The sequence below is a fragment of the Pleurodeles waltl genome, chromosome 11 (assembly GCF_031143425.1).
Source record: "Pleurodeles waltl isolate 20211129_DDA chromosome 11, aPleWal1.hap1.20221129, whole genome shotgun sequence".
Taxonomy (NCBI): domain Eukaryota; kingdom Metazoa; phylum Chordata; class Amphibia; order Caudata; family Salamandridae; genus Pleurodeles; species Pleurodeles waltl.
The window spans coordinates 483,021,408-483,037,236 of record NC_090450.1 but is presented as its reverse complement, the minus strand read 5'-3'; the positions used below and the strand labels follow the sequence as shown (position 1 = coordinate 483,037,236).

Below are 15,829 nucleotides of genomic sequence, written 5' to 3'. Positions count from 1 at the left end.
CTGATTCTGATGTAAAGTAAAGTACTTGAATAAGAAAGTTTTCATTTAATTCATCTTGATTCCTCTACAGGTATCCGGCCATCTTGAAACTTAGTCATTTTAAACTTAACTCTTAGATTGTTCATGTTTTCAGAGTGACTAGGCTTAGAATCATAGTCTAGTATTGATTTCAGGAGATATAATTTTCATATTGTGTGTTCTAACCTTTTTCTTACTACAGGTCTCCTTCCCAGCTGTTCCCTTCCTAAACCCCTCTTCCCCTCTTGGTCTCTCTCAGTCTCTGTGATTTATCTATCAGAGTCTTGGAGCTGTTCAGTGGTGGACGTGTTGGGAACGTGCACAGACCCCGAGGATCTGGTGACTCTGACACTAGTAGAAAAGTAGATCTGACGTTTTAGTTTTATTGGACAAAGTGTGAACATGCGATCCATTGACCAATAGGGACTTGGGAAGTAGTTGTAGTAAATCTAACTTAGCTGGACTGCACAGAGGGAAGACACCGTATTTGCTCATTTTCCGTCTTGAGAAGAGACGTGCTTAACATTACTGCTTAAAGATTTTGCCTTTTCTGAACTTTGATGCTGAATCCTGATGCCTTGCTGACCAGACTGATGTCCTGATGACAAAGACTGCCAAAGCTTGCTGATCTAACTGAGGATAGGTATATTGATTATGATATTGTTTGCTATGTCTATTTGCTTTTGTTTCTATGTACTAACCAAGCTATTTTGACAGAACCATAGTTAGATGTTTTCCAAATTTGTGATGACTACATTTTTTACATGAAGTCCAACATGCTAATTCTAATCTGATGTTAGTTAAGGTTCTGACTGATGAAGTTCACTATATGAAATAACCGCTGATGTCTTTCCTTTGCTAAAACTAAATGTATAGAATATTGTTTGTGCAGTTATTCTTGCCATTGCATTGCACTGTAACTCTGGAATGTTTAGTAGCTCAAGCATTAATTAGATTGTGTTTCTTTTGCCACTTCGGACAGCCAGTGTTGTTTTTGTATGTTTACCAATTGATTTTGAGATTAACCTGCATCATGTTAGCATTGTTAATATAGGGAAGTAAATATTCAAACTTTTACATAAAGGTGTGGTTATTCATGACTGCAAGGTCATGGTGTGTGACATTTACTGACTCAAATTGATTATTGATGTTACCGATCGCTATTGATTATTGATCTACATGTATGTGACATATGGTGGGAACATCTTAAGCACAGTCAAAAGGTCCATCGGCCTATTCACCTCCCCTTGTAAGTTTATTTATAAAGGCCAACACAGTAGTAGCCCTACAGCTTTTGAGTTGACCAGGCAGCTGAACCCATTCCGAGCTGTAGCCTTCACCAGGAATAGACGTTTCAGAACCCACTTCTGAGCAGGAGGTTTTCTAAACCTGTCTCTTTCCTGCAATCAGGTCAAAATCTTCATTGCTGGTCCAGTTTGATTGATCCGACAAGGAAAACCATTTATCCCCTAAATCTTTGTCCGGAATGACCTTGGAGGTCGATTGTCCCTCTAACAGCGTATTGCTTACCATTCTGTTGATTCCCTGTTACCGTTGCTTGGACCCCGTCCAAAACGGTGATTGGTTCAGGGTTCTCTTAAAAGTGGTACCCTTATGCATCTCCAGTGCTGCGCACCCATCTTGTAAAATGTTTGGGGGACCCATCTCTGAAGAGTCTAGGGGTGGGGGGGTAGGACAGTCTTTTGCCACTGGGGGGGTCTCCCTCTGCGACTCGCAGTCCACGCCTTGACCCCCATTCTCTATAACACGCATACTCAGTTCCAGCATTTTGAAGTCTTCTGCCACCCCTGTCACTCCGTATTAGATAAGTTAGACATTTCAGACTCCATATGAGGCTTTTTCTTTGAACACTTTGCGAGCAGCGCAGGCACAGGCTTTACACTTGCAGAAGACTTCCCCCTCACCTTCTCAAGACCCGCTGCCCAGCGTATGTCATTTCTCAGAGTTTTAGCTTCACTCAGACTTCCAGACCTGAGGAGCTTGTCCAGTCTCCCCTGTTTCCCCATCGAGGCACTGTCCTTGCCCCTTTTGGTGGCATCCACCCAGCGCGCTGCCCGAGACAAGCTGAGATGCAATGTAGCAGCAGCGCCGCCAGATCCACTGACAGACTGAGGCAACAATGTAGCATGAATGAGCCACCACGTAGAAGTTGCTGGATTCCACCATTGCCAGCTCCGGACTCAAAGAGCATTCCAAAAGTGAGTGGGTAAACGCCAATTCTAGAAGGTTTTTTTTGTAGAAAGTTTTAGACTGAAAGTCGGGGATCCAGGGCTGAGATTCTGGGATCTAGCGAGGGGAGCAACGACCGTCCATCTAATGCGGCTGCCATCTTCTCTTCCTTTTTAAGAAAATGACATTCACACCGTTGAATGTGTTTCCAAGCTCTATTTATTCACAGCCCCAGTCACCATGTGCCTGCCATCTGTTTTGCTCTGTTCCTCATCATTTCTTACTGCTCAAATCCTCACACCCACATTCTATCCCACATTCTAAACCAACATCCTAACATGAACATAAAAGATATTCCCTCTAGTACATTACCCCATTACCACAGCCGCTTGTTGCACTGGGTATGAATTTGGGTCGTGAAAGAACTAGAGCATTACTGTATGTTTTTAAAAGAGTTGATGGAGCTTGATCAAGGTTATGTTATAGCTTAGTCAAGCTTTATCAACAACTGTGTCAGTAGGTTAAAGCTGGTTGAGCTATGGAAAGCTCTGAGCTTGTTAATGAGAACACTGTAGGAAATGTGCAGGGCTTTTATGAGGCATAGAACTGTAATGGGACTGAGTACAGAGGAAATAATTGCATTTTTGTACTCCATAAATGCAGTCCTAAATAGGAACACTTTATGGATTGAATTTTACCATTCACATTTTCAAATGTATATATACCTTTTAGAATTGGCATTTTCCCAATAAATAAATGTACTTTTAAATAGTCTAACGGCTCACTGCAAAGTGACTGCTGTCCGGCTTGATGCACTATATTAAAAACAGAGGTAAATGTTTTGCATTTTTGCACACCGCATTGCTTGTTTTGGAAAAAATGGGGACACCTCTGCAACTGACCTTGCTATGCAGTCCTTCACCACATGGAAAGTGTAGGAATGCACCATAACTAAAAGAAACACTGCATTTCTGTCCTTCCCTCCTGTGCTGGTGCATAAATTGCTACCTAGAACCAACCCAGGCACCCTTGCATCATGGTGCAAGGGTGTGTGTGTTGTCAGCAGGATCGTTTTTGTGTAGGAAGGGGCACCTCCTGCACAAAAACTGGGAGGCAGTTTCCTCTTTCTATATGTGCTGCAGAATTCAGCACACATAGAGAGAGCCCTTGTTACGGATGCCCTGAGGAGAAGTAAGGTTTTGACACTTTCCCAGGTTTTCAGATTCTTGTAAATATGGGAATGTGTCAAAACCCATGGGTGTTGCATTGGAGCATCCCCCACAACACCTATGGTAGGCCTCCATGACGCAGCGCACGGTAATGCAGCTCCTTGCGCTGCATTGCTTTACACCATTTCTATAAGGTCATGAAAAGTGACGCTAAGTGGCTTTGCGTGGCCTTGTAGGTATGGGCCTGCACTATGCGCTGCATGTACGTCACAAATAGTGAAACAGTGGTGGCTCATGGGGCTTGTAAATATCCCCCTAACATTGAAAAGTGGGAATGAAATTGTATGGCCGAGGGCTGGAGGTATGCCTTCCCTTGCAGGTCTCTCTTCCTCAAATAGCAAGACACAGATATCTTTAACTGGATATAATGTGATGTGATTTTAATTTTTATTAAATTAAAATGTTTTGTGCGCAAAAATGAACTTGATGCAGCCAACATTTAACACAAATTTAAGACCCTTAATTTGGAATACTCACAAAATATTCAAAACTTCAAAATCTTAGAGACATTATTGGTTGGTGCTTTACAAGTAAAAAATATAAATGCTTCTAAATTTGAAAAAAGACACAACTACAAAACAGTAATTGTTTCTTGGAGAAAGGTTTCTTAAAGGTAACTGCTGAATATGCATATACATTTATATATTTATATACAAATATATATATACATACATATATGTACATATATATATATATTATATATATATATAAATGTCTATGTATACATATATATATATATATATATATATATATATATATATATATATATATATATACATATATATAAATTCACTTAAAAAGCAAAGGTTACAGGGACGTTATAGTTAGACTCACATTTCCCTTGCCACCCAAAACACATACCAACCATAAACCATAAAATTTACCTTGCTTCCCAAAATCCCATACTCACTCTAAACCCTAAAAGAGTACTTGCCTCCCAAAAACCCATACCACCCTAAAACCTATGTTTGTCCTTAACACCTAATAAGCCATACTCACCCTAAACCCTAAATTAGCCCTTGCCACACTAAAATCCATACCCACCCTAAACACTTGTATTACACTTGCCACTCAAAAACCCACACCCACCCTAAACCCTAAAATTACCCTTTACACTTCAAAAGCAATACCCACCCTAAACACTAAAATTACCCTTGCCACCCAAAAACCCACACCCACCCTAAACACAAAAATTTCCCTTGCCACCCATAACCCACACCCACCCTAAATCCTAAAATTCCCTTGCAACTTAAAAACTCATACCCAACCTGTACTCTGAAATTTTTCCTGCCACCCAAAATCCCATAGCCACCCTAAACCCTAGAAAATCCACTTACCACACAAAACCCATACCCACCCTAATATATATATAGATGTGTGAAAACGGCATGCATGGTAATGTTGCATTCATGGTTAAGCCTGCATGGTGATGTCATGCAGGGTTCAGCCTTCATTGTAAAGGCTGTTTCTCCTACAGCACTAACCATTGTTTCTATGACAAAATGAACTAAGGGGGTCATTATGACTCCGGCGGTCAGTGATAATGGGGTCTTAAGTACTGCCAACAGGCTGGCGGTACTTACTGCCACATTATGACATTGGCAGAGTGGCTGAAGCCAACCCGCCAGTGTACCACTCTGACCTCCATGGCGGTAACAGCCGCCCGGCTCGAGAAATCCATCTCCAGCCCGGCAGCTGACATTGTTCTGCATTCATAATGCCACAAAAACCATGGCTGTAGGCCATTTCAGTGACAGGGAATTCCTTCCCTGTCACTGATAGGGACCTACCCCACCACTCCAGTTAACCCCCTACATCCACGCCCCCCTTCACACACACACGCATACACATAATCATTCACACATACATACACGCATTCATACTTCCGCACACACTTCCAAACATACACGCAGACATGCATTCACATTTCACAACATACACGCACTCACATGTGCGTACATGCGCACACGCATTCAACACTCATCACACACCCGCATTCATGCACACACATACATTAACACATCCCCACACACACACACAACACCTCTCTCCCCACGGAGACCCAATTTACCTTGATCCATGGTGTCCTCCAGCAGGAGACGGGACAGGGCAATGCTACCACCAGCAGCACCCACCAGCAGAATATGCCAGGCCGTATTATTTGTCATAATACGGTTGGCGTGGTCTACTGGCATGGCGTTGCTGGTGGTAGCAGCGCCACCTTACTGCCATCCGCCGGTATGGCCACAGCCGGATTTCCACCATTCTTGTGGCAGAAATCCAGCTGTGGTCATAATATGGCAGACGGATGGTAGCCATGGCGGTGGTGTTTTGGCGGCCGTCGCAGCGGCGGTAGGCAGTTTTTACTGCCAGTATTATAATGAGGGCCTAAATGTTTTAAATTTGACTCAAACAAGATGGCTTCAGGTGTGCCACCCTTTTGTCATAAGTTATACGGTTATTGCTCTAATTGTTCTTTAGAACACTCTGGGGTCTGCAGTATAACACAATCGAATCACCTGACAGCCTGCTTCTGTTGGAAGTACATATATTACTGAGAATGTCAGACTTCCTTCTTATATAGCTGAGAAAGATAGTGTGAACTTACAGAAAATATGCTCTCATTTTAGCTTCTGGAGCACTTTCCATCACCTCTATGGGAAAATCATAAAAAAACACTTTTCTGTCAACCATGACTCATGAAATCCCAGCAAGGTAAAATTACCTTAGAACACACCACAGTTCCTAAAATTAGCATGGTACCATCAACAAATGCTTAATATTGTAACTAAAATTTGTTATCACCGTTTAAACGTTCTCCTTTTTTGACCCTCATAACCTGCCATTCACTACAATGCATTTCAATAGGGTAATGTTATGTATATTGGTCCCAACATGGCTGCCAGCACATCCTGGTTGAAGTTGCTAAAGCAGGTGTTCTAATAAAGATATTAATTAATATTCATGTATTCTGAGTAATGGATTTGCGTAGAAAATGTAATAATATAGAAACAAATAATGCATGCATTTGAAAATGTGTCCACGTGAGTGGCTGTCAATGTTCACTTATTAATGGCTTATTATTATGAAACATGGAGATTTTGTTTGATTAATGTAGTAATACATCAAATTGAGAATTATGCATTATGTATTGAGCTATATTAATTGTAGGCCTTAACTTAGCGGCGGTCTTGGCCTAGTTGCATGGCCCCATGCCAAGCTGTATTTCTAAACCGATTAACAAAATGTTTGCTTAGAGAATTAAATTGTGATATTCCACTGTGCTGACCAAATGTGGTCATAGCTAAAAGTCGTTCTCTTGAGAACTGCTTGCTAGAAGATGATGTCCTTGCTAAATGTAACAATAAAAGTGTAATGTGTAAGACTGACATTCTCGGGAGAAGAACAATGGAGACACTGACTGGAGTATAAGCTACAACAATATTGTTACCTAACAAGGCGGATGAAGAGGACATTACAGGAGGAGATAATCAGCGCCATGAGAATCGAGTACTAGTAGAAATTATAGATTTGATATTTTAGGTTTATTGGACAAAGTGTGAACATGCGTTCCCTTGACCAATGGGGACCGATACCTTGACCAATGGGGACGTGGGAAGTAGTTTTAGGAAATCTAACTTAGCCGGACTGCAAGAAGAGGAGATGCGCCATTCTCCCCATTCTTCTTGAGGGTTTACCTCCATTCTTTCGAATTGCTTAAGGACTTTGCATTTTCTGAACTTTGAGGCTGAATCCTGATGCCTTGCTGACTGAACTGATGTCCTGATGAGGAAGACTATCTCAGCTTGCCGATCCATTTGAGGAGAGGTATATTATTATTGATGCGTTTCTTAAGACTATCTGCTTTTCCTTTCTAGGTACCAACTGTACTATTTTGATAGAGCCATAGTTAGATGTTTTTCAAATTTGTGTTGACTTAAATTGAAGATCCTCACTAATAAAAGTCTGCTATAGGGAGTAATGTTTTATGTCTTTTCTTTGCTGAACCCAAATGTACACGATATCATTTGCACAATAGTTCTTGTTATTAAATCGCACTGTAACTTTAGAATGTGAAGTGGCTTAAGCTTTGAATAGATTACGCTTCTTTCGCCGCTTTGGACAGCCAGTGATGTTCCTGTCTGGTTATCATTTGATTTTGAGATTATCTTACATGATATTAACATTGTTAATATAGGGAAATAAATATTCTAACTTGTACTAAATATGTGATTATTCATCACTGAAAGGTTATGGTGTGTGACAATTACTGACTTCAATTGATTACTAGTGCTGTTGATTATCATTGATTATTGATGTTATTGATTAATTATTGATTATTGATCCGAATGTACTGGAGATATGGTGGGAGCATCTTAAATGTGAGTCAAAAGGTTAATCGACCTACTTGCGTCCCCCTGTAAGTTTAATTATTAAGATCTGATGTGCTAAAAAGTGCTGGCAGTCAATCTGATCTCACCATGAGATCTGTGCTTAGACTCCGCGCAGATGTACAAATTTTGATTTCCTTTAATTTCTCTTAAACTACCAAAGGATTTACACCAAATAAAAAAAGCACAACATACGGAACAAAATTTTGCTTTCTGCCAAATTTGATGTAATTCTATCCAGTGGTTCGGTCTGTAGTCATGTTCAAAACTCCTATGGAAATTAACACGGAAAACACACTTTTATTAACCACCCCCATTTTTCTCGGCCCCTGCTTGGCAGATCATCCCGAAACATTCCATGTGCAAAAATAAGCACAGCACTCTTTTTTGTGAAAATTTAGTGAAGACTCATCAAACTATGTTAAAGATATAGGCAAGTCAAAAAATGCTTTTCCTATGGAAACATGGTCCCAACTATATCTACTGGTGACCGCCAGTAAGTAATATATATAGTTTTATATATATATGTATTATGTATGTATACATATCTCAGAGGGAACTGTGAAATGTGGAACATATTGAAATATTTTATGGTTGTCTGTGAACTAGGAATTTTATCATCATAACAACCCCAAAACACTCTGCAGAGCTTTAACAATTTCAAGGTTACCTGGATATGTGGCACGGAGGACTAAATTACGTGGGAACGTTATCTAAATTATTGACCAAAAATTGATAATTATGTTGCATATCTTCATCGGGTAATAGTTACATCCAGTTGAGCAAGCAACACAAATGTTGAAATTTGCAAATTAAGTGGCAAATGAAGTAAATCTAATATTATGGGGTAAATACATCTAGCCACAGAAATATCAAATCCACTGACATGACCATTCCCATTGCCTTTTTTACAATCTATTTGCGAAAGATAAACGGAATCTAGACATCTTAATTCCACTATGCAGCAATGGTTAGCTGTACTTTGAAGATGCCAACATTTTCAGTATATTACCCCAAAATAAACGTATAATATCAAAAAATACAAAACAGGTACCACATGCAGTATTGTCGTAGTGCTCTGGTGGCATTTACGAACAATTGTGTCTTCAGCCTCTTGGTTTATGATTTCATCAGACCCTATGGATGCCAATATTGGAAAGTACTACACAGTTACATCTATCTATCTATCTATCTATCTATCTATCTATCTATCTATCTATCTATCTATCTATCTATCGATCGATCTATCTATCTATCTATCTATCTATCTATCTATCCTGAAACAGACACTTATGAATAATGCAGGTTGTAGTGTCCCCTTCTCAATCTAAAATTTCACGGCTCGGCTCATAATATTCACATAAACGTACAAAGGATTATAGGTTTCTATGTGTGTTACCTTTTTGCAGGCAGTGACAGAGTTTCCCAAACTGCTTGCTGAACTCTCTGTGCTGCTAGCGCCGCTATTCCCCTGGTGCTCCGAGACTTCGTACATCAGCGGTGACTCAAGGTTACTGAGGAAAAGCAAAAATAGAAAACACTGTTGAGTCAACTGAAGAAATGTTAGAATTATGTAGCAACGGAGCTATAGTGCACCCAATTACATTCACACATATAAAATACGCTCTCTCAGGATTTCAGTGCTGTCGCTGCAAGCCCATAATGTCGTTTCCTCGCTCCTTTCAGGAAAGTAGATAGTGTACTGTATAATGTAATGATTAGAAATATTTTGAACAATAAAGCTAATTACTGAATAACAATAGTTAACATATAAACTAACACTGTATAGATTAATATTTTTTCTTGTCAATTTCTTTGTGACGGAAAAACCGACACAAAACTAGAAAGCATGAACCTGCAAGAGAGAGATAAAGGGGCAGGCGATGTCTCGAAGTGAATTTAAGAGGCCTGAGGTGAATTTAAGACTACGAGGCCTTTTTATTTGGCAGGCAACATTTAATTTCACCAGCCGTGGGCTTTTATGGAGAGCTTCGGCTCCGACACTTCTTTCGTTTACAGATTAGGCACTGTTTTTATCCAGTTCTGATCAGCGAGTGCATTCGTGTATCGAATATACATGAAATTACAAATCAATTTCACATAATCAATAAATCCACAGTCTATAATGGTAAAACCATAACAAACGTTAACAAACACCAGCACCAAGACCATCGTCAATTTAATCTCTAACGAAGCAACAGTGGATTTGCCTGAGCACCCAGCACCCAGAAGTCGTGATAAATTATTTTATTTTTAAAAAATCTTGAATTGGAAAAATTTGGAGGTATAGATATTTAATCAACCTTATATCCACACATATTTATAGCAACTAATGATTAAGTTGGATGTGATTATATATAAGCCGGTAGGTGTGTAAACTATTTTCTTCAAAGTCTGCTGTGTTGTTTACATTTCTTCCATGGCAGCCGTCACTTTCAACACAAAGGTCCTTAGCAGAGAATTCCCCAATAATCTATTAGGTCTCTAACAGGGTATTTCTGGGAAGTGCCCACCCACCATTTCTTCAGTTTACTTGAAAGTATCCTTCTTTCAGCACTAAGCGGACTGACCAGTTAAAGCTCCATCAGCACTTGCCTACGACTTTCCTATGCACTCTGCAAAGGTCTGCCAAAACATCTCTTCTCGCAGATGCTCCAAACTATTACACCCATACTAGAAGAGATTGAGAACGCATGGGACATCACCACTTTGACCTCACTCCGATATGTGGGACTGCTCAGCGGGTTAAATGCTTACTTCTAATGTAAGAGTGTATCCTGCAAGTCATGAACTCATGGGTTTAAATACTGACGGGGTTAAATACGCCCTTCAATGTTCTGAGCTTGATTAAATTGTTGCCTTTTATCTGCAGCGCTGCTAAGATAAAACTGTGATAGAAAGAAGCAATGAAGAAACTTATTAATATAATTGGTTACATTCCAAGGCCTTTGTCTGACCCACAATATTTACAGACACGCCCAAAACACAACTGCATATCAGCATAAATGTTATTGACAATCCTGGGCTTGTTCAACATAAGATTACTCTGGATACCTTCAACATATGTGAAGTAAGCACTACATAAATGTTACATTACGATAGAATACAGCATACATCTTTCAATCGGAGGCAGACAATTGTTGCACTGGGATCCACTGGGATCCCAGCAAAGGAACCTGTGCACCAGGTAAACTGCCTCACTTCAAATATGATAGTCTCCAAACCTACCTTTTCTGTATTCTGTGTCTATTAATTTAATTTACTTATAAGTCCCTAGTAAGGTGCACTTTATGTGCATAGGGCTGGTAAATTAAATGCTACTAGTGGGCCTGCAGCACTGGTTGTGCCACCCACTTAAGTAGCCCCTTTTTCCTTGTCTCAGGCCTGCCATTGCAAGGCCTGTGTGTGCAGTTTCACTGCCACCTCGACTTGGCATTTAAAAGTACTTGCCAAGCCTAGAACTCCCCTTTTTCTACATATAAGTCACCCTTAAGGTGTGCCCTAGGTAACCCCTAGGGCAGGGTGCTGTGTAGGTAAAAGGCAGGACATGTACCTGTGTAGTTATATGTCCTGGTAGTGTAAAACTCCTAAATTCGGTTTCACACTACTGAGAGGCCTGCTCCCTTCATAGGCTAACATTAGGGCTGCCCTCATACACTGTTGAAGTGGCAGCTGCTGATCTGGAAGGAGCAGGGAGGTCATATTTAGTATGGCCAGAATGGTAATACAAAGTCCTACTGACTGGTGAAGTCGGATTTAATATTACTATTCTAGAAATGCCACTTTTAGAAAGTGAGCATTTCTTTGCACTTAAATCCTTCTGTGCCTTACAATCCACGTCTGGCTGGGCTTGGTTGACAGCTCCATGTGCATTCACTCAGACACACCCCAAACACAGGGTACTCAGCCTCACTTGCATACATCTGCATTTTGAATGGGTCTTCCTGGGCTGGGAGGGTGGAGGGTCTGCTCTCACACAAAGGACTGCCACACCCCCTACTGGGACCCTGGCAGACAGGAGTAAACTGAAAGGGGACCTGGTGCACTTCTTAGCCACTCTTTGAAGTCTCCCCCACTTCAAAGGCACATTTGGGTATAAAACAGGGCCTCTGCCCTACCTCATCAGACACTTGCTGGAGAAGAAACCTGAACCAGAAACTACATCCTGCCAAGAAGAACTGCCTGGCTGCTCAAAGGACTCACCTGTCTGCTTTCTACAAAGGACTGCTGTCTTGCTGTTGCCCTGCTGCCTTGCTGAACTCTTGTCTGGCTGTGAAAGTGCTCTCCAAGGGCTTGGATAGAGCTTGCCTCCTGTTCCTTGAAGTCTCAGGACCAAAAAGACTTCTTCCTTTCACTTGGACGCTCCGTGCGCCGAAAATTTCGACGCACAGCTTGTTTCGCGGCGAGGAAAACGCCGCACACCGACGCTGATCAACGCGACGCTCTCGGGACGATCGAGACTTCGACGCACAACCTCGCAAGGACAACGCCGCCCGACTTTCCAGGAGAAATCGACGCGACGCCTTCCGTGAACGCGAAACTTTGACGCACGGCCTCGCAATGACAACGCCGCCCGACTTCCGAGGAGAAATCGACGCGACGCCTGCCGTGAGACCAAAATTTCGACGCACGGCCTCGCAAGGATAACGCCGCCCGACTTCCAAGGAGAAATCGACGCGACGCCTACCGTGAGATCGAAACTTCGACGCGCAGTCCCGCAGAACGACGCGCAGCCGGAAAACAAGTAGGAGAATCCACGCACAGACCCGGGACATCTGGTAGTCCCCGCGATCCACGAAAAGAGACTGTCTGCGCGCCGGAAAACGACGCCCGACTTCCCCGCGTGGAAAAGAATGACGCAAGTCTTTGTGTGCTGAGGAGAAATCGACGCACACACCCTTTTTCCACGCATCTCTTGTCCTGTGGCCCTCTGAGGAGATTTTCCACCAGAAACCAGGTACTTTGTGCTTGAAAGACACTTTATTGCATTCTAAAGACTTAAGACACTTTATATCACTTCCCTGTGATATTTCTACAATTTACCATTGCAACTTTATTCTTTTTGACCTACAATTATCCTGATAAATATTATATATTTTTCTAAACACTGTGTGGTGTATTTTTGTGGTGCTATATGGTGGTATTGTATGATTTATTGCACAAATACTTTACACATTGCCTTCTGAGTTAAGCCTGACTGCTCGTGCCAAGCTACCAGAGGGTGGGCACAGGATAATCTTGGATAGTGTGTGACTTACCCTGACTAGAGTGAGGGATTTTGCTTGGACAGAGGGTAACCTGACTGCCAACCAAAAACCCAATTTCTAACATTGGTGATCAGCGGTGAGGATAGGACTTGTATTTGTGCAGTGACATACAGTAGCTAAGTATCTCACTACCTACCCACAGTTGAAGGTCAACTTGGTTTTTATCTCTTTTTTGAAAATCCGTTTTTTCCTGACAATTTTCAAAAACTAAATCCTCACTCAACATGTCTCTGACTGGGTCTCAGACAGGGGACTTTGACCTAGTCCAGTTGGATACATACACGGTCAAACAACTAAGAGGATTCTGCAGGGCATTAAGGGTACCCACCCAAGGGGCCTCCAGAAAGGAGGACTTTCAAGTGGCGCTGAGGGCCTGGGCAGAAGCCCATTTAGAGGATGATGAGGAAGGGGAGCCAGAAAATGGCCCCTCAGAAGGATTTTCACTATCTATGGATGGTGTTACCACTGCAATTGTGCACCCTTCCAGACCAGGGAGCAGTGTCTCCATGCAAAGCCTGACCGCAGAGGAAAGGAGAGAGGAAAGGGAGTTCCAATTGCAAATGGCAAAACTGAAAATTGAGGCGCAACAGGAGGAGAGGAGGGCAGAAAGAGAAGCCAAACAAGCTGAGGCTGAAAGAGCAGCCAAACAGATTGAAGCTGAAAGGACAGCCAAACAGATTCAAGCAGAAGCTGAAAGGGCAGCCAAACAAGCAGAAGCTGAAAGAGCAGCCAAACAAGTGGAAGCTGAAAGAGCTTTGGCTGAAAAGAAACTATTGTTGGCTCATGAACTGAGTCTCAAGGAGCTGGAGATCAAGGCAAGACAGTCTGAATCCAGCAATAATGGTGGCAGCATACAGACAGGACCTGCTGGAGAAAAGAAGGTTCGTATACCCAAAAATGTGGTGCCCAGTTTTGTGGTGGGAGATGACATAGATAAATGGTTAGCTGCTTATGAAGTTGCACTAAGGGCTCATGAGGTTCCTGAAGGGCAATGGGGGGTAGCTATGTGGGGTTATGTGCCGCCATTGGGGAGGGACACACTTCTCACATTGGATCCACCGGATCAAAACACATACCCACTCCAGAAAGCCACTTTACTTGCCAAGTTTGGGCTGACCCCTGAGGGATACCGTCAGAGGTTCAGGGACAGCACCAAACAAACCACACAAACATGGGTAGATTTCTTTGATTTCTCTAGTAAGGCACTGAATGGATGGGTGCGGGGCAACAAAGTAGCAGATTATAAAGGTTTATATGACTTGATCCTGAGAGAGCATATGCTTAATGTTACTTATACCGATTTGCGCCAGCACCTAGTGGATAGTAAGCTGACTGATCCCAGGAAGCTTGCTGAGGAGGCGGACCTCTGGGTTAGCACCAGAGTGTCCAAAAAGGTACCTGGGGGGGACTCCCACAAAGGTGGTCAGGGTTCCCAACAGAAGAAAGAGGGGGGAGATAAACTTACAGATAAGGAACTCTCTAAAGGCCCCCAAAAGAATTCCCAGGGAGGGGGTGGCAACCCTTCCTTTTCCAAATTTGGGAAAAAGCCAGGGACATTTGACAGGTCAGGAAAATCTAGCCCCAAATGCATGGAGTGTTACCAATATGGTCACCACAAAGGCGATCCACAGTGCCCCAAGAGGGCACCGTCCACTACCGGACAGGCACCTGGGTTGACTAGTGTAGCACTCGGGGGGGAGATGGACCCAACTAGCTTTGGGGAGCAGGTAGAGATTTCCCTAGTGTCCCTGGGAGAAGGAGAAATGGTGCCCAAGGCCCACATGCCCAGAAATACTTCCAAGTACCGGCAGTGGGTCACCATTGATGGGCAGAGGGTGGAGGCTCTGCGTGACACAGGAGCCAGTAGGACTACTATCAAGAGTCAGCTGGTGTCAGCAGAGCAGATAGTACCTAATACATTCCACCAGGTCAGAGTCGCTGACAATCGCGAGAGTCACCTACCGGTGGCTCTGGTTCCCTTTGAGTGGGGGGGGGTCTCTGGTACTCTGAAAGTAGCTGTGAGTCCTGCCATGCCTGTAGATTGTCTGTTAGGCAATGACCTTGAGCACACTGCTTGGAAAGAAGTGGAGCTCAGGTCTCACCTGGAGATGTTAGGGTTACCTGAGTGGGTCTGCATGACCACACGGTCCATGGCTGACCGAGAGGGAAGTCAAGGGCATCTGGAGCCTGGAACGATGGCCCAGAGAGCTGCCAGGAGGAGGGACCAGGGGTGTGGGAAACCGGCCCCCGCTGTTCCCACAGTGGCTGACGGGGCTCCTGAGGAGGAGGCTTCCGAGCCAACTGGGGAAGACATCGCCGCCCTAGGTGACTTACCTGAGCTTGCTGGCTGGCAAGTTGAGGGTGGACCCACCAGGGAGGAATTCTGCAAGGCGCAGAAAGAATGTCCCACTCTAGAAGGGTTGAGGAAACAGGCCTCAAACCAGGCAGCCGGCGACGCCTCTGGCGATCACCACCTATATTGGGAGAATGATCTCCTCTACAGTGAGCCTAAGGTTCCGGGCTTTGGGGCAGCACGTATGCTGGTGGTCCCCCAATGTTACCGAACCTTCCTACTGGGTCTGGCTCACGACATTCCCCTGGCAGGACATTTGGGGCAGGGCAAGACCTTTAACAGGCTTGTCACCCACTTTTATTGGCCCAAAATGAGGACACACTCAGACAAGTTCTGCAGATCCTGTCCTACCTGCCAGGCCAGTGGTAAAGCAGGAAAAAG

The 15,829-nt window shown here is 43.2% G+C and overlaps 1 protein-coding gene across 2 annotated transcripts in view; it reads right to left on the bottom strand.

Moving 5' to 3' along the window:
* The window catches only part of SPHKAP (SPHK1 interactor, AKAP domain containing), a 1,657,471-nt gene that overhangs the window by 1,320,357 nt on the left and 321,285 nt on the right, over positions 1–15,829 (bottom strand). For both annotated transcript variants that reach the window (XM_069213857.1, XM_069213858.1), the window contains exon 2: positions 9,228–9,342. In XM_069213857.1, the coding sequence (XP_069069958.1) occupies positions 9,228–9,342 (115 nt within the window). The remainder of the gene's footprint in view (positions 1–9,227; positions 9,343–15,829) is intronic.